At 44.7% G+C, this 19,367-nt stretch overlaps 2 protein-coding genes across 5 annotated transcripts in view; one reads left to right on the top strand and one right to left on the bottom strand.

Annotated features, from left to right (window-relative positions):
- CTBP1 (C-terminal binding protein 1) overlaps positions 1 to 9,220 on the bottom strand; it is a 233,574-nt gene extending 224,354 nt beyond the window's left edge. For 2 of the 3 annotated variants that reach the window (XM_066995581.1, XM_066995580.1), the window contains exon 1: positions 9,148 to 9,220. The gene's annotated coding sequence lies outside the window, so the exon portion shown is untranslated. The remainder of the gene's footprint in view (positions 1 to 9,147) is intronic. The other variant, XM_066995579.1, reaches the window with a different exon arrangement.
- Positions 9,221 to 9,868: 648 nt separating this feature from the next.
- Positions 9,869 to 19,367, top strand: part of MAEA (macrophage erythroblast attacher, E3 ubiquitin ligase) — a 50,436-nt gene continuing 40,937 nt past the window's right edge. For both annotated transcript variants that reach the window (XM_048081478.2, XM_048081488.2), the window contains exon 1: positions 9,869 to 10,019. In XM_048081478.2, the coding sequence (XP_047937435.1) occupies positions 9,951 to 10,019 (69 nt within the window). In that variant the 5' untranslated portion in view covers positions 9,869 to 9,950. The remainder of the gene's footprint in view (positions 10,020 to 19,367) is intronic.

Below are 19,367 nucleotides of genomic sequence, written 5' to 3' on the forward strand. Positions count from 1 at the left end.
TCACAAACTAAGCCATATTGGCTTGTTTGCCAAATGAAAAAAATATTGCTGTCAAATAGAAAACTGTTTGAGAAATTTGTTTTTAAGATTCTGAAGTTCTTTTAGAACAAAATCTTGCTCTTTAAAATACATTTTTATTTTGCTGTTTGAAGTGTTTGGTGCTATTTCAACTACAGCAAAAGCAGAGAGCAGCAAACAACCATTTTCAGCAATGAAATACCAACTCTGAGAGCTACAAAGGTGAAGATACCAATAGATCATTTAAGGGGATAAACACTTGAAGAAAAATCTTGAATTTTAAGATGCAATTTGTATCTCCAACTACGCTTTCTTAAATTCTATCATCAGAATTTAATATTTACCTGCTGTTCTCAGGCAAGGTACTCTTTTCAGGCTGATAAAATTTATCAGTCCTTGGCAAATCACCAATGCAAACTGTGAGGAATAACCTGTACAAGCTGACAGTTCACTCTAATCCCTTCTAAACTTCCCTTCACACTCTTTCAGCACTAAGCTGTTCCATACACCCTACACAGCACCTGAAACCAATTTACGTAGCTGTAGATGAAGTGCAAATGGAGTGAGAACCATCTCTCAAAGACCTTTGAACAGTTAAGGGTTTGCACTGCACTGGAGAATTTCCATGGCCACACGCGAGGAGAACAAGATAAATACTGTAAAATTTAATCCTGAAAACCCTTGTTCACTTCTGTAGACCCAAAGACTTAAGTGAAAGTATTCAGCTGTTGGAGGCTGAGCACAAACATAGCTGTTTGCACTGGAATTTTCAGTCTTGCTCTGCTCATTTTTGCAACCTACAAATATAACTGAGAAGGCCACAAGTTCTCCGATGCTCATGTAAATAGTTTCACTGGGAAGTGGAGAGTTCCTTCTCCCCCCCCCAACATCCTAAAACACTGGCTGAATCCCAACAGAACAGCTGAGCAAGTCAACTAGCCTGTCCCTTGTCCTAAACTTTGACAGAGATTGATATTGAGTACTGACAGGCCATCAAAATACTAACCTGATATTCAGCTACCAAGAAAACTTCAGAATTAGCAACAGTACTCTGGAAATACCTAAACAGCTCTGGCCCCATCTAGATTTTTTTTCTTCTGGAAACACTATTATTAATATCACTAGTGATTTATTTTAAGCACTTCATGACTTTTGTTGCAGATATAAAAGAATTACAGGAGCATCCACCATCCACTGGTCATATGTGGCCCTCTATAACAAAACATGGCTTGTCTCAAGACTTCACCAATGGATGTTCAAGTACTTTAAGAAGGAACTGCCATCATAAGCCTTCCAAAGATAAAGGTAAATTGACTTGACCTGATAGGAAAGCAAGGAAGATACTACTTTCACTGATTTCACTGTCCTACCCCACCTGTTACGGTTTACAGTGTCCTGCACCTGAAAAATCAAGTCTCCCTCTTAAATTTGGTACATCCTAATTGAGAAAAATGGTTAACACAATTTGGAAATACATTCAACAGTGAAATTGTCTTGCATCAATGGCTATATCTGATTTTTGTTCTAGTGTATGGAAGCTTTCTGTTTCAATATAAAATAACACTTTATATAAATGAAAAATCTCATCTGAAATAATAATTGTTATTAATGTAATAACAAAGTACAAGTCCATTCAAGTGTCAACTCCAAGGAAAGAAAAAAGCAAAATATCGTCTACAGTAATAGAAATCCTTTTCTTTCCCTATCTCCCTATTAAGGCATAACATAAATAGTGGGTTTTAATACTTCTCAAAAGATAACAATTTAAAAACAAAAATCAATACATACTGAGTTGTCATTTCTATTGTGAAAGAGATTTGCAATAAATGTGAGTTACCCTGAGGTTGGGCCTATTACTTATCAGTTTGCCTGAAGTCCACGAACACCCACTCCATCCCCAGGTTTAATACACACTGTTGCAGTGAATGCACTCCCCCAAACAGGTATTTGGTAGCACACGCTGACAACAGTTGAGAAAGGAAAAGTGCAGGACTATGACCCACAAAAGGCTAAAAGAGTTTCCTAGAAAATCCACACACGCCCTAAAAGTTTTAACATGCAGTGTATAGACTGTGCTGAACTCCTAGTTCCCCTGTGACTTTCTCTTAAGGGTTATTTATGGCTTCTTTTCAACCACTGTATTAGCTGGGAGGAAAAATTCAAAATTTTGAAGTATTTTAATAAAGATGTTTCTCCTACATTGCCTAAACCCTGGTAAGTTTTAACCTCTATTACTAGAAAGCTGAACATACCTCCTATCTCCAAGATATCTCTACACTGTAATAGCGCATGTACTCACACAGTGTGAGAAATGGTCCCTCCGTACTCAAAATTAACCCTGACCTCTCCCAGTTCTGTTTCCAAAACATACCAAATAGCTATTTACTCATTTGTAACCCTGGTGGCTCCCTCAGACCATACAACTCCTGTGCCAGCATGGCAATCCTTCCCATATCCCTCTGAGCTGATCAGCGCAAGCTGAAGTTCCTTCCTGAAAAGCCCAGGGTAACACTGCACCCTCTCAACTCAAGAAAAACCAGGAACAAGGTCAAAGTCTCTCTGGCTACAGTTCAAACACCCCCCATATTTACTAGCTAAAATATTAAGCTCTGTTTTATTTTCCACTCCATATTACCACCTATTTTGAAGTGCTTTTTTTAAAAAAAGCAAAATACATGTGACATGCGTGTTGAAAAATAGGAATGCCATGCAACCCAAATAATCAGTATTGCTTTATTCTGCAAGAGCCTAAAATGAGTTAATTCGGAATATCAGACTTCACCTGATTTTATGCTGTCACTTGGTATAATGCAAAGATCCACGCCTGGGTTTTGTTTATTTGTTTTTGTTGGAGTGGGAGGATTATTTTCACATGCAGAGGATTGATTTCATTCCTGTACGTGTGAGCTGCTGTAGATATTTCCAAGCAGAAAGACTCCTTTCTAGAATTATCATCAATATATATTACAAGAGAGTGTTTACTTCCATCCTGCCTCTGTTCTAAAAGCCTCCTCTGTGCTAATTCCCAGAGCAAGGCTACAGGTCTCCTGCTCAAAATTTCCCTTTAGATTCTCTAATCCTTTTCTCCTTAATCTCCATTATACGCAAAGAAATCCACATATGCATGGTCTGTGAGAAGCTAAGTAACTTTACCTCTCACCATAGTTACCACATCTGATTTAACCACTGGGTCCGGACATTGAATCATTGTCCTTTAAGATTAAAGATTTTATTTGTGTATGGCTTGATATGTTCAACAAGCATCAAATCCTAAAAACGGACTGATTTTAATATCATTACTAGACAATTACGTTTCAATTTATGCGACAGTAAGAGAAGAAACCATCCACCCCTGCTGTTTCTGTGCCCTGTGTGTTGTTTTCCAGGATCTCAGAAGCTAAAATGTTTAAACGTGTTACTATGACTGTTATTAAAAAGATTTGCTGTCTAATTCAATTCTTGCAATGATTCTGAAACAATTTTACATTCAGATTTTCATTAGTGTGCTCAACTATTCTATTAGACTTTTTTGTTTCTCATGGTAACCAATTTTATTTGACTTAACAGAAGCTGTTCAAATATTTAAAGGCACTCCGCGATGGCAGGAGTTTATCTAGGAGCATACATGTTGTGTCACAGATATTCCTTTCCTTGTTCTTACTCGCCTTCCCCTCAGCCCCCCCCACCAAAAAAAAGAAACAGTAGCAAACAAATGAGCTCTGGACCAGCCACACTGCACTGGTAACGTGCTCACTTCATCTGTTTATACGAAAATTCAAGTTACAATGGGCACATTTTGAAATTACAAGCTCGCTAGTTTAAGCAGATGCTTTCTTACGTTCCTTCATATGCACGGTATCCCTCTGCCAATATCGGCGAGCGCAAGAACTAAAGTATAAACATCTGCACCACCTCGCTGTTTTGTTAACATTCTTTCACACATTTTCTCGCTAACTCCAAAAAGGCTCAACGGTGTAAAAACGGGGAAATGGGAAACATCTGTGCGCTAGCTACGGCAAAGGGAATGAAACATGAATAAACAAAAACATGGCGAAAGTGGCCTGGGGTTGTTACACTGTCAGATCATTTTTCCAAGCCCAACATCAAGGCTTTTGTTACAACCAAAGCGGTCATTTGCATGGAGAACCAACAGGGTTTCTTCTTCTTCAGCGTTTCCCCGCTCGCAACACACACTCGCTCTCGCCGGCACACACACACACACAGAGGCAAAAATCTTCTCTCTGGCAAACCACCCCCGCCGCTAAACACACACGTATCGAAGCCACAGATCGCCAGCAACGCTCCGCACGCCGAATACTTCGCGACTAAGGCGTAATTTCGGTATAAAAATAACAGACAAACCTTTGGAGCGCTGCCCCAGCCGGAGTTCCTCTCCCTCTCTGCTCTGCTGCTACTGACAAGATCAGGCTGAGATGAACAAGTCCATGCTCCTCCAGCCCCGCTCCTCGGCGCTGCCCACCCGCTCCGGGCTTTAAATAATAGCAAACTTTCACAAAGTTAAAAATGCACCCAGTTGAAGGAAGGCGAAGCACAAGGCCAGGGGAGCAGGCAGCGCTGCCCGGGCAGTTGCTGCGGCAGCACCGAGGGCACCGCTCTGGAGTTGGGGCTGGGTCAGCGCTTTCTTTCTAAGCCCCCCCATTTTTCAGCAGGCTGCAAGTCAAAGCGAAAAGAAATCCCTCCTGGCTTAAAACAACAACAAAAAAAGGCTCACAGGTGCCCCCCCTCCCCTCTGGATTTCATTTTAAACCTCCCATTTAGACCACTCCGAAAGCTGCTGTGCTCTGGCAGCACAGCATGTCCCACATGGTTCGGGGGGGTAGGGGGGTGTAATGTAAACAGAGCCCTACTTAAAATAAAATTTCTTGAGAAATTGATTTGTACTGTGTATTTTGACTCCCCCCCACACACACGCTTTTTTTTTTTTATTAATTTGTGGAAGCAAACTAACAATGAGGCTGGTTTGAGTGATACCACAGAGCGGCAGGCACCGCGCGGCCCGGGGCGGCCCAGGGCCTGCTCACGCCGCTGACTCGGCCCAGGCCAGGGCCTGTGCTGAGCACCCGGCCCTGGCCCATGAGGGCAATGAGGTCCCGTCCTGGGACCCCACTGCTGAGCCCATAGCCAGGTAGCTCTCAGAAGTGTCCTTATAATCGTTCTGACTCAAGAAAACTACACGCAGTTGCCCTCAGTTAGGGCTTGATGTTGGTGTTCAAGCAGTGCCACAGCAGCACCACCTCTCCCAGTCATCACCCACTGGTACAGCTGGAGTGGGGTCTGCTGGCCATGGGATTTTTGGGGGTCTGCTGGCCATGGGTTTTTTGGGGGTCTGCTGAGGTTTTACACCAAAGGGGCGTAAAATCTCCTGTCAGGTACAGAAATAAAACCGCTTTCTCCTGCCTGTTTACACAACCAATACACATTTCTCAGTTATAAGCTCAACAGGTACAATACCAAAACAAGAACTCTACAGCCATATCATTAATTTCTTTTAAAGTAAAGATGTGCGTTTAATGTAAAAAGTGTTCAACAGGCTAAGTCTGCTGGGCAAGAAAGCAAAGCCCAAGTTTTGTCCCTTGTGACTGAGAAATACCTAAGGCAACAGGCAGCTCACTTGATCCTGATGAAACCCAGCGCATCAACACTTGTTCATCGAAAGGAGTTTCTCTGCTCTCTATGAATTTCTGACTCTGCAGTTCTGTTTCGCATCTATTATATAAAATCAAGCGATATCTATTTACATGGAGCAATCCCTTTAAAACATTTTGTTGCTGTGAATAACTCAGTAAAGCAACAATTTTCCCAGTAGGGTTTGTCTCAAAACACTCGAGGCAAACATTTCTCAAATCCTCATACATCTTCTAAAAATTGTAACACTTCCCAAATATCTAAGGTATCTGAGATTAGTATAGGCATATATGCATATGTATATGCGCAAAAAAACAAAGTCTTCCACCTTCAAAAGAAAAAAAAATAACAGACATGAAAAGCAAGGTCTTCAATATGTATCATAACTCACCAGAAGAATACAGCGAAGGCATCTATTTCTACATTATAACATGGATAGTCCCATCACCACCCATCCACCCAGGGGAAGATAGCTCTTCCTTGCCCATGGGGCAAGCAAACACATGCTCCTGCCCAGCCCAACACAACTTCCTACTCATGTGCTACAATGAGAAGTGATGGAGGCACGCATTCCTTTCTGCCACCCTGCTATAGAGGCTATGACATCCACAAGGAAAGACAGGCAAGCGTAATAAACCTCGATCCACAGGAGTATTCACAGCACTCAGGTTTCCACTCTGCTCTATCAAATACCATACAGAGTAATTAAAGTTTTGAAAACCACACAATTTGCAAAAAATGCTTAACAGTAGACATCTATCTCTCACCATTAACCTGGAACAAAGTGGGAAAAAAACAACTGGAAACACTGAAGATACCTTCACACAAGTAAGGCTCTCCTGAAGGTTTGGAGGAATATGTACATGCTGCTTAATTGTAACTAATCACTAATACACATTAATAAAATACTAAACGAGGACAAACATTAATAAGTCATGATTCACCTGGACAATGCCGATAAATACAAAATGGAAGTGGATTTTGATTCTGTTTACTCCACTAGGGGACAATGGAAAAATAATGTTATCTTACATGAGCCTTCAGTAAATCCAAATTTCTCTTTCCTATTTAAGAGTGGACCAGTAGAATTTACAAGAACTGTAAAAGTGAAGTTGCATTGGTAATTAAACTAAATTTAATTAAATTAAACCTGGGCTTTGTAACTTTTTAAGGTAGGTTAATAAATAAATGTCTTCTGCTTAACCTAACACGAAAGAACAAAGTACAACCTCCGTATATGAATAATCATACCCTTAAATAACAATAACCATAAATATTTTGTTAAATTCAGCAGGAATCTACAGATTTTAACAAGTTCAAAAGATCATCAGCGTAGTTTTCATCTCCACGTTTACCAGGCCAGCATTTCTATTACAAATCGGCAGCTACAACCTGAAGTTGAAAACATGCCAGAAATATGAATAGGTTGTATCAATATTTGCACACGGAGCCTAGAACATAAATTAGCTGACACTCAACAATTAAAGCTTCCTCTCTGAAGTTGCAATATTTAAAGGTTAAAGATTAGACATGCTCCCTCTTGTGTTAAACTAAGAATACATTGCATACATGCTGTTTTCTCTGACATGATGGTTGCTTGGCCATCTGTTCCATTAAGCAAGCCCTTTACCTTTGGCTACTAACGTCTGACAAACCATCACCAATAATTTTCTGGTGTAAAGACAGGTACAGTCCGAGCACATAACCTACATCCACAGAATACCTGTGTTACGCCACAGTAGCTACTGTATTATCAAAAAGGACCACTGACATTTTAACTCTCAAAAACCTGTATAAATAAGGTTTTTGGACAAACATATATAGAACTCAGGGAACTACACTGAAGTCACACTCAAGTCACACTCCTTCAGTCCCTGCACGTGCCATACACAGCCCTAAAAGAGTTCAATGCTAGTTCAAGCTGTTCAGTAACATCAATGACAAGGAATACTAGACAGCAGATTCCCCTGTAAATATTAGCCTACAGAATATGTAAAGCAGACAGGAACAACAGGAAGAATGCACAGTGCTCCATAATTAAGTCTGTAAATACAATAACAACGGAGCTTTCCCGTCCTGCCCTCGATGAGCCCAGGTGAACCATTCCCTGCACAGAGCCTTCGTGGAGGCAAAATCCTCCTTACACAAATCCTCCTGCAGAATCCGGCCCCCAGATCGTGCCTAGACATGAATGTTAATCCCAGGTGTAACTAAAGCAAACGTTTTTACTAGTACACCTTTTCAACCAAGACTTCGCACCTGGTGCGGGCTTGGCAAATTATGTTTAGGCATAAGCTTGCTGATTATGGGCAGTGTGAGCCTGAAGGCCAGCTGAGAGTAAACACAAATAGTTTGCAGGCAAAAACTGAAGAGATCTAACACCCAGCTCTATGACCGCATACATTTTCTTTTATTTACCACCAGCCCTTTGTGGGGGATAGATGCGTGCAGTGCTATCAGGCCTATGGTAACAGGCAATGTTACCAAATACCCAAAAAGAGCCGCACCTTTGCTAAAAAACTTACTTTTTCAAACCATAAAAGTTAAACGTGCTTTATCTTCCTAGATACACTTGTGCTCATTTTTCTAGCTTCCCGCAGCCTGGAAATTGCATCACCAGAAACTCAGGAAAGACGGCAGAACCACGGTGACTGCACCTGCATGCAGCTTTGGGGCTCTTTAGGGCCCCAAACCCCAAAAGCACACGACTTGAAACATCTCCGCCGGGCGCAGCAAAGAGCCTGCTTCAAGAACCCCAAATTTCACCACCGCATTCAAGAACCAAGAGAGTGCCTGGTGCTTCCCATGCAGTTTGCCACCAGCAACTTCACACTTTTTTTTTTTATTATTGTTTTTCCTCGTATGAGCAGCCCCCCGTGGGACGCCGAGGAGGGCACACCGCGACGCTTTTCCCCTACAACACCACGCGAGCAGCCTTTACACCAACCCCCAGCACTCCAGGGGTGCTTTACTCCCCCTTTACACCAACCACGGGCACTCCAGGGGTGCTTTACTCCCCCTTTACACCAACCCCCGGCACTCCAGGGGTGCTTTACTCCCCCTTTACACCAACCACGAGCACTCCAGGGGTGCTTTACTCCCCCTTTACACCAACCACGGGCACTCCAGGGGTGCTTTACTCCCCCTTTACACCAACCACGGGCACTCCAGGGGTGCTTTACTCCCCCTTTACACCAACCCCCGGCACTCCAGGGGTGCTTTACTCCCCCTTTACACCAACCACGGGCACTCCAGGGGTGCTTTACTCCCCCTTTACACCAACCCCCGGCACTCCAGGGGTGCTTTACTCCCCCTTTACACCAACCCCCGGCACTCCAGGGGTGCTTTACTCCCCGGACGCCCCGCAGGATCGGGCCCCTTTTTGCCTGCCAGCACGCTTGGGGGGGGTGTGTGGGGTCTGGGGCAGCTCGGGGAAGGGGAGAAGCCCTCCGGGGAGAAGGAGCCGAGGGGAAGGGGACTCACGCTATTTAAACCTCCTCCTCCCGCCGCCTCACCGCCTCTCACCCGCTCCCTCCTCCCCGCGGGACTCAGGGGCGGCCCCCTCCCTCCATCCCCTCCCATATACACGCCACCGCCCGCCGCCCCGCCCTCTCCCCTCAACCGCGCCGCCCCATTCGCTCAGACGCCTGCCCGTCGGAGGGACGACGCCACTTCATTGGTCAGGTGGACCGTCCGTCAAGGGCTCCGCCCCGCTTCGCCCCGCCCCTCCCCTTCCCGGACACCTCATGGGGGTGTTCAAACGGCCGTTTCAAGTCACCAGGAAAATTTACTTTTAGGCCCCGCCCTCTCCGCTCCACGGCTTATTCTGATTGGGTGGGGAGTGCGCATCGCTTATTGCGATTGGGCAGCTCGCTGTCCGTCACCCCCCAAAATCCCGCCTATCCTAGTGCCGTAACCCTCATCTCAGACATTTGATTTGTCCGCGTTTCCGCGCAGCCCCGCCCTCTTCCACGGCACCACCCAACCAGCCGCGCTTTCTCATCCCGGAAGGCGGCGCCAACGCGCGTCCGAAAGACCCGCCCCCATTGGCTCTCCCCACCCCGCCTCCTCTCTCCCTCCCCTCCCAGCGGAGCGTACCACCTCACCGCGGCGGTGGGGGGGAGGTACAGCAAGAGGAGGAGGAGGAGGGGGGGGGAGCGGCGTTGGTTCGTCCCTCCCGCGCGGGAGGGGGGGCGGGCGGCCGCTGTTACCCGGCATGCCCCGCGCGCTGGGGGGAGGCGGGAGGGAGGAGGAGGAGGAGGGGGGCGGCTGGTGCCTGCTCCAAGATGGCGGTGCAGGAATCAGCTGCTCAGCTCTCAATGACTTTGAAGGTGCAGGAGTACCCCACTCTCAAGGTGGGTGGCCGGCCTCCCCCCCCCCCCCTTTCTTCCTCCTGCTTCCCTTAGTTAACACGGGGGGGTGAAGCTGCCCGGCTGAGCGGTGATGAGGAGGCAGAGGAAGGCTCCAGGCGAACGGCGGTGCCTTCCCCCCCCCACATCTCCTCACAGAGCCCCCGGGGGGGAGGCAGGGAGGCTCCAGCCTCGGTTCCAGCCTCCTTCTTCGGCCTCCAGCTCGCTGCCACCGCCGCTTTTCCCCGTCCCCTCCCCCTGCGGCGGGGCTGAGGGACGTGCCCGGAATATTCAGCCCTCCCCGAGAGCTCCCAGGGGACGGGGGAGGTCCCTCGGTGTCCCCCGCCTTGTCCCCATCCTCCTCCGTGCCCCCCTCCCCGTGTCCCGTCCCCGTCCCCCCGAGTGACGGCGGGGACAAAATGGGCGCCGGGAGCCCCTCGGGAGCCGGTTGGGGTCTGTGGGGGGGAAATTTGTGCGCTGTGGGGTGTTTTTTTTTTGGGGGGGGGGGGTCTAAGGGGGTGCGGTTGGGCTGGGGAGGCTGCTGGGGATGGGGGGGGGGGGGGAGGGAGGGCGGCGGGAGGGGGCGTGCTGCTGTGGGGTTGGGGGGGGGGGAAGATGGATCCTTGGCTCCTCGGCTCCCCGAAGGTGGGGATGAGCTGAAAGACAAAAAGGGACGGACGTGCTGCAGGCCTGGAGAGGCGGCTGAGCCCGGGGAGCGAGGATCCGAGAGCTCAGAGGCTTCCTCGAGGTGCTGAGCAACATCCGAGGGCCGGTAGGTCCCCCTGGCTGCTCCCCGGCTCTCCCTAGGTATTGTGAGGCGAGTGAAGGACTCGGTGCCGAGCGCTAAGGTCATCGCCTCCGAGAACTGTTGAACTGGAAGGAAGATGCTCGTAGGAATCAATGGAAACCTTTGTTTGAAGTCTGCTGTCTGGAGGTCCACCAAATTAATAGCTACGACTGTGGGAGGGAGCTAGGAGAAGGCTCTGTACTGCAAAATGCTTATTTAAGCATCTCCCAGGTTGGCGTATCAACGTGTTGTATTTTTTTTTTTCCCCATGCATAGAAGGTGCTTTGCAGACTAAACTTTGTTATGCTGAGCTCATGCTGCACTTTCACACAGTAAGTGCTGTGTGCTTTCTGCAGTGTTTGTTTTGCAGGCTTTTTAGCCATGTTCTTCCTGTGCATGTCCTCATTCTCCACCCTCCTGGCTTTCTACTTAGTTCCAAGGAGCAGGACAACGACAAAATCTCGATTCCCATTTTCACATATGAAGGCTTCTTTCTGTCATCGCGACGTTCCTTAAAGCTGATGCTGCCAGACTTAAAATTTAAATTACGTTTAGAGACCACTCTAGCACCTTCCACGGCCAGAACAATGTGAAGGCCTTTAAAGTTAAGACGATCGTTTTATGGCCGCGTTTCAGATGTATTCCAGTTGTTATCACAGCTTTTCTTGTTACATTCCTGAAAAATTACTGGCAGTGAGGATCAGCGAGTTCTTGTTTTCTTGGTTATGACTTAAGATGAGTTGTCAAGGTGCCAGCCATTTAAAAGCTGGCTAATATTTTGGACTAATTCTTACGTTTCCCCAAGCATGCTTTCCCCCCAAAAAAAATCTTAACAAAAATATACATCAGAGAATGGAATGTTGTTCGTAATGTTGGGAGGCTAAATAGTAGAAGGGTGAGACACCCTTGCACTGAAACTCCTTTATTTCCTAGGAAAGCTGATGTTTGTTGATTCTTCCCAGCACCCATTCAACTTCTGGGTTGTTTCTGTAATCTTTAGTAGCATTTTTCATTGTTTTTAAAAAAACCTGCGAGAACAGTGTCTGCTGAAATCCTTTGAATATGTCCTCTTAAGTGTTGTTAGCTCTGAGTCATGTATCAGAGCATTTTAGTGGTGGAGGTGAAAAAGCAGCAGGGAGAAATGAGCGTTAAAGGCTAAAGTCTACTGAAGTACGTTGATCCCAAATTCCATTTTGTTCAGTAGGAGGTAGGTGCCTAAAAGTTTCTGTAGGACCGAGCCTCTGTGAATTTTTATTTCCAGTTATGTGAAATGAATACGTATCTTTTTTTTTTTTTTAATTACGGTCACCAACACAGTGGCTCAGATATTTTTCTTAGAGCTTTGAACGCTGGTGATTTTCCCTGATGTAAGTGAAATATGAAAGATTGTAGACTTGTATTTATATCTTTCCTGTTTCCTCCCTCTAGCTTCCTCATGCCAGCATCGCTAGATGATGGTTGTGTAATAGCTCTGCATTTACAGTACGTTCTCCAGAGTGCCTTTCATGTGAAAGAGTGCTTAAAACTGCATAGGGAAATCCCTTTGCCATAGCTAGATTGTGGTTGCAGCAGAAGTGGAAATGCTTCAGCTGTTCTTCAGCGGTTCGGCTCAGGAGAAGTAAATGGACTTCTTCAGATGAATCTAGGCAAGCTATTTAAGCGTACAAAATAATGTTTGAATATTTCCCCCACATCCCTCCTCCCTTGTCAAGGACAAGCAGGTTGCCAGCTATTCTTCCTTCAAAGTGCTGTGGCATTGGGAGGGGGGTGGGAGGGGGAGCCTGCTCCTAGAGAACTGTGCTGGCCTCCTCTGAGAGGATGTAACGTGAAAGCTGGCAATTTAGAAAAGGAATGAATGCGAACACTGTTACCGTAGTTCTCTGCTGAAACGCTAATAAACAAGTGATGACAGGAAACCAGATAATGCGTCCGTATCCTTAGAAGTGTGAATAATTGTTAAACCGAACCAGCAAATGGAGTGCAATAAGACCCCAAAACTGCACGATGGAAGACCTGAAAGAAAGGGATGATCGCGTGTCAATTTTTTTTTTTATCTGGGCAGTTCGTTGGCAGCAGGTTAGGGTTAGCTGTGCTGTAACTGCTTCAAGAAAAAGACAGATCAAAATGAGAGCTGTAGAAGCGCAGAATACTTGAGCTTCATCTCAGCGCAGCTGATTGGGTTCTTTTGTTGGCAGCTGTGGCAGGGGAATTCTGGCAGCAGACTTAATAAGATGTGAATTTCTCATGGAAATACTGTGTTTACCTGATCGCAAACTAGGGGGACAGATAGCAGAACAGGATTACGAAGCACACGCTGTTTCTGTCCTGAGTTCACAGACTCGCAGAGTAACTGTGGTTGGAAAGGGTCTTTGGAGAGGTGACTCCAGCATCCTCTGCATGTGGCAGCCTCAGCTGGAACGGGTCGCTTGGGAGCGTGTCTGGTGTGGCCTTGAAGATCTCCAAGGTGCAGGCTGCAGCTTCTCTGGGCAAACCTGTTTTTAATCCATAACAGGGTCAAACGTTGGAACAAAAACCTTTGTTCACGTGGAATTTTTCTGTCTTTCAGTTTGTGCCCTTTACCTGTTGTCCCTTCACTGGCCACTACTGAGAGTAGTGAGGCTCTGCCTTCTTTCCCCATCAGGTATTTATACATACAGATAAGATTCCCCTCTGAGCCTTTTCTTCTCAAGGCTAAACAATCCCAGTTCTCATCCTCTCTTTGTATGCCAGAATCTCCAACTTCAGAGCGATCTCGGTGGCCTGTTGCTGCACTCCCTGCAGCGTGTCCATGTCCGTACTGGAGGCCCAGAACCGGGCACAGCACTCGGGAGGAGTTGCACTTGTGCTGAGCAGAGGGGAAGGCTTACCTTCCTCAACGGCCTGCTGGCCACGGTCTTCCTAACACAACCTGGCTGCTCTTGCTGCAGGGGTGTGCTGCTGTCTCGTGGTCAGCTTGTCCACCAGGATCCCCAGGTTCTGTTCTGCCAAGCTGCTTTCCAACGTGTTTAACCAACGTGTGGTTGCTCCTTCCCAAAGTGCAGGATTTGGCATTTCCCTCAAACTCACGATGTTCTTGTTTGCTCACTTCTCCAGCCTGTTGAGGTCCCTCTGAATGGCAGCATGACCATCTAACCTATTAACTTCTTCAAGTTTGGTATTTTGAAGGTGTGTTCTGAACCATCATCTAGGTCAGTAGTGAAGATTGGCAAGCTGTCAGGTCAGCCTCTTTTCCTGCTGGAGCAGAGAAGGTGCAAGATTCATTTTTGCATAATCGCGCTACGTTTTTTCCTGCCTTCATAAGCTTGACTGGAATTTGTTGTTTTTAAACGTGGCTTTGTACTTTGACAGAAGTATTCAACGGCTCGTAATATCGAAGCTTTGAACATACAACAGCAGAAGTTGTTCAGTGAGTGATATAGGTGGAACAAGAGGACAGAAGTAATACAACTCCAACACCCAGTGCCCTTTCAATATAGTGGTGCATAAAAAAGTGAACACTTCTCAGGTGGGAGGCTGAAGCTGGCTGTAGCAGTAAGTCACCTCTGTACTAACTCAGCATGAACGCTCGTATCTCGCACGGAATCAGTCTTCAGGCTGGGTGCTCTGACTCACGTAGCGTGCATTAAATGGCCATACCAAGCATTAGTATGTTGCTGAATAATGCACTTCCTGTTTCAACACACCAGGAGCATGCCAGCAAACAAGCGTGACATCTTCTGCGTGCTGTTCTCCTGCACTGGGCTCCACGTGCCTCTGGTCAATGGGAAATCTGAAACTCTGGGACTTCGGGGGAAGTTTAACATCGGAAGGCAGCTGAAGTAGGAGTTGGCTCCTGTGGGAATTGGTCTCTTTTCCACCCCTGCCCTCAGCGTATAAACTACATTTGCAAGTGATTAATGAAGGAAGAAAACAGTAAAAGGCAGTAAGTAGCAGTCTAGGCCATGAGCTAGGCGTGTTGCTTGATTTTTTTTTCCTGGAGGCACAATAGTGTACTGATAATACTTCAAGGAAAATCCTCGCAAACATTTTGCAGAAGACCTCCTGTTAGTATCGTCAATGTGAATTCTAATCTGATGCTGCAGTTCACAGTTGCCGCATACTTGATTTGTAGTGTTTTCACAGGACAGTGCCCTGTGATCTTACGAGTTTTGTTTGTGTAAGTTTTAGATGCAGAAATGATGTTTGTATGGTAGCTAACATGTTGGGGTCTTCAAATGTTGATGTAAAGCAAGAATATCTGTGAAATCCGTGGGTCTTTGAGCAGTGAATGCTTTCAGAAGCTGGAAAACAGTAGTAAAGATGAGCTAGCAAATGTTTGAAGCTATCGTAGCAAGAAGAAAATGTACAGCGGTAGGAGTGGAGCTCTTATGGGATCTTACGGACCACCCAGTGCTATCAGTCTTTGTGAACTTAAGAAGCCACCATCACGATGTGCTTGGCCTCCCATAGTTTACTTCCAGGTAGCACATCTTCAGGCTGTATACGCTGACACAGAATGTGAAATATGGTGTATTGATGCTTACCTAATCCAATCTGATTTACGTTATTGCTCATTTAAATAAAGCAGGGTTAGATTGTCAGGTTATCTTTATTATGGTGCCCAGTAATTTAACCGATTCATAGTCTGCTCTTGATTTACTTCGGTTTTGGTTTCGAGCCTTCTATGGATTGCCTTGGGTTGTAAGCTGCAACGAGAACTAAGGTAATACAGATAATCTAGGGAGAAGAACTTTGGTCATTCCTATTTCCTGATACAGATCTACTGAACCAATAATCCTTAATTATGGGTTAGGTGCAGTGCTGTCACTTGAGCTGGAACCAGGTGTTTTGGGAGCAATCGGAGCAGAAATAGGATCCTTAGCCTCAAGGCTCCAGCCAGTAGCATGGTGGTGCATACACACAGGAGGACAGTGACAAGTGCTTTCATTTAAAGAGGTGGTACTGTGATTGAAACGAAGAAATGTTTGGCGAATAAAGGATCTAAAGAAGGTGTGAGGCCAAGGTGGCAGCTGTCAACAGATGTCATGAGAGAGACCAGTCTGTGATGCCATTAGCGTGGCTCTAGGCAGGACTCTGAAATGGCCGTCAGCCTGCTCACGTGAAGATGTGAGCCACTTTTGTATACCCACATGGTGGCTTTGTAAAACACTTGGCTAAGTTTTTGGAAACTTAAACTGTTTAAAAAATTAATACTTTTTTAAAAAATCCAAATGATCTACAACTGCATTTAGGCTTATGCAATTATTATTTCTGTTTTGATCTGTCTCTTCAAGGATTCATATTCATGCTTGTATCTAATTAAACCTAAATCTATTATTCTAAGCCTCTCCTTTCGGTTATACGCTACTTCTCCTTTCTTTTAATTTTATTTTCCTTTTCCAATTTTGCCTAGAACAAGGAAAAAATATTACTACAAGGGACTGATAAGAGCTATGAATCAGAAGAATTCATTCTGTGAATAAGTGATGATGTAATTTACATTTTGGATGAGTTCAGTGAGAAATAGTGATGCCATCTCAGCTCTAAAATAATCCAAGAGTTAGAGGAAGAAATATAAACAAACGTTCAGGATTTCAGTAATTCTGCATAGAAATACTGATTTGTTATTGGCTTGAGGGGTAAATTGCAACAGTTTATCGTACTGTCATTTTTCACCTGGCATCATTTGTAATAGTTGTCCTGGACTTTTTCTGTTTTGTTGAAGGTAAGCATGGTGACCTAATTGTGTCTTAAAGATGCAGCTTAGCGCTCAAAGGTGTTTTCTTGCTCAGTTTACCTTTTCTTACAATGCTGTCTATTTTCAAACTGTTTAGGAGATGTTTTTTTCTACATTCTCATACTTCCTCTTCCCCTTGCATAAAGTAGGACTAAGTTCTCTTTGCTTCTGTGGTTGGTTTGTTTGTTTTTGTGGTTTGAGAGCTTCATCACTCTTCCTTTCTTTTCCCTACCTATCTATGGCTAGGCTTAATGTCATGTAAGGGTACAGTATATAGTATTGGAAAAAGCTTTTTTATATCTCAGAAAGGCTTCTATTGAATTAACTTGGAAATGTGTAGATTCGTACAACTCTCTGGTGCTTTGCAGGTCTCATAAGCTAAGACAAGTGAGAGGAAGCACATCATTTTTCCTCTCCCTTGAAAGCAGAGCATAGTTCTGTAATGGTTTCCCCCACCTAATCTGGTAGGACTCTTATTTTATTTTTCTTAATTTTTTTCTCCCCTTCCCACTAATTAACTGACTTCATGTACCTGATAAGAATTAAAAATCCATTTTGAATTCCCTTGTGCCCAAGACTGGGTTCACTTGAAAGGATAGACAATATAGATATTTATGTCTTCAAACAGCTGGACGCTTCACGGCAAGAAGTATATCTACATTCAGCTCTGAGACTGTAATGGTAAGGAAGGATGATTCATACAGACATCCACGAAGTCAGGATTTATCGTTATCAGGCCCCTGCCTGTGAGTGGGTACTGTGGTCGAGTTGCACCTGATTAACTTTTTTCCACCAAATCCAGGGGAAAATTGGATGTTCTTTTACAAAACTTTAGACCTATGTAAATTATGTTTGTCTATGCTCTTTTTTTTTGGTGAAAAATGGCTTTTAGAAAATAAGTCTTTGAGAACTCCAGTTGGCCAGAGGCTGGGAAATGATTAATGGGTCCTGCTGTCATTTGGAAGTACCATCACATAATTCTTCCTCCATTGTGATGACTTTTTTTTTGAAGTATCGCTCTTGCTCTGTAATCTCCAATAGCTGAATGGTACCTATACAGAGTGGTTTTTCTGCTCTGATTGAAGTAGTTTCCTATATGCAATCGCTGTGGAGTAGAGGTGTTTTTTAATGTTCTGGTCAGATAGAGATTGGTTGGGCTTTCTGCTTTTATTTGGAACTCTTCAGGCTTGAATGTGCATAAGTGAAGGGATCTGGTCTGTATTGTGGGGTGGGGCCAGATCAGTTTGAGAAGTAGCGTGCCAAAGGGCTGGTGTAAGGCTCAAGACTTGTAGATGGATAAAAGCTTGCTTTTGCTCTAACTTAGGTTTTTCACAAAACATCAGCTGTGAAAGAAATGTGTGCAATTTAATCTTTCAGTATTAATGTAGGCCAGCTGGGAAAACTTGTGGGCAACATCAGGCTGGTATTTGACATTTCATGCAGTAACATTATGCTCTGGTTCAGCATCCTACATCCTAAAGGAACAGAAATGCAGGACGTAACAGTTTCTGTAAATAAGCTTATTTCCCCTGGGGAGAATCCTTCCTTCATGTGTCCATAGTTTTCTGGAAATTCTGGTATATTTTCTTCCGGATTTTTTTCTGGAAATTGTGATAAAGGCTGGTCAATACACTTTTTCCTGAAGTAGTCTGAGGATTTTTTTTTTTTTTAGGATAGCTATGCAGGAAGAAGTAGAAGCATTTGTTTCAGTGCTTCTTCTTCCTTAAGTAAAATTCTGGTGAGGTGCTCAGTACATGTAATTGATTTCCCTTTACAACCAATGGTTTATTGATGCACATACACTATCCTGCCTAATCAAATATGTAATGAAGTACATTATTTAATAGGGCTTCAAAAGGAGAGTCAGGTCATCCGGAGACGCTGGACTTCAGTGATTTATTTTTTTTAAAGGGGGGGAGGCAGTGACACGTTGTTAATATGTGAGTATTACTGATTGCTTTTTGAAATTATCCCTTACCAGGAACTCTTGAAGGAAAGAAGAGGGAAGTTCTTACGTGGGTAGGTAACTGAGGGAAAGACGGGAGCTAAAATTCAAGGTTTCCTAGCCAGCTGCTATATGGCAGAAGGTTAACATGAGTGGTCTGCCAGGGTCTCTGCCAGTACTACTGATACTCAGCTTTTTGACCAGCTTGGAGGAGAGAATGAGCACTGAGGCGATCCTGTTTCCTTGATGATACTAAAGTAATTAATGTATTACAGACATAACTCAAGTGTGAAGCACTGTAGAAGAACAACGAGAGATTTAAGGGGTATTAAAATCGTAGATGAAATTCAGTGTAGGTAAGTGTAGTGCAATACATTTGTTCGTGTTTGTGGAAGGAAAGAGTCCTGATCTTATGTGTGAAATACCTGACTGTGAAGTGATTGTTATCCCTTAGGGAGATCTTGGGGTTATAGTGAATGCTTTCTGGGAATACTCAGGGTAATATTGATAAAGTTAAGACACGTGTTGGGGAAGGGAAGAATGGAGACCCTCATTACACAGCAGTAAAAATCCAGAGTTTCATCTTCTCCAGAGTAGTATGAGTTAGCCCGGTTTTCACCCTTGTCTCATCTTGAAAAAGGACTGGAAAACATCCACAGAAGGACAAGTGATTAGAGATACGGAATGGCTGTATTCAAAGAATGAAGGGCCTCTTCAATCTCAAACGACAATATGTGAGGTGAGGAGACAGTGAATGCTCCTTTTTTCTTCCAAAACAAGAATAAAAGGGTTTCAAATGAGGCTAGCAGATGACCAGTCAAAACCCAGAAGTGTTTCTTCACACAATGCAAGAGGCTGTGAAACACCTCACCACAGGACGCTGGATTGCTCAAGTTCCGCAGGTCA

Source organism: Anser cygnoides, chromosome 4 (genome assembly GCF_040182565.1).
Source record: "Anser cygnoides isolate HZ-2024a breed goose chromosome 4, Taihu_goose_T2T_genome, whole genome shotgun sequence".
NCBI classification, from domain to species: Eukaryota; Metazoa; Chordata; class Aves; order Anseriformes; family Anatidae; genus Anser; species Anser cygnoides.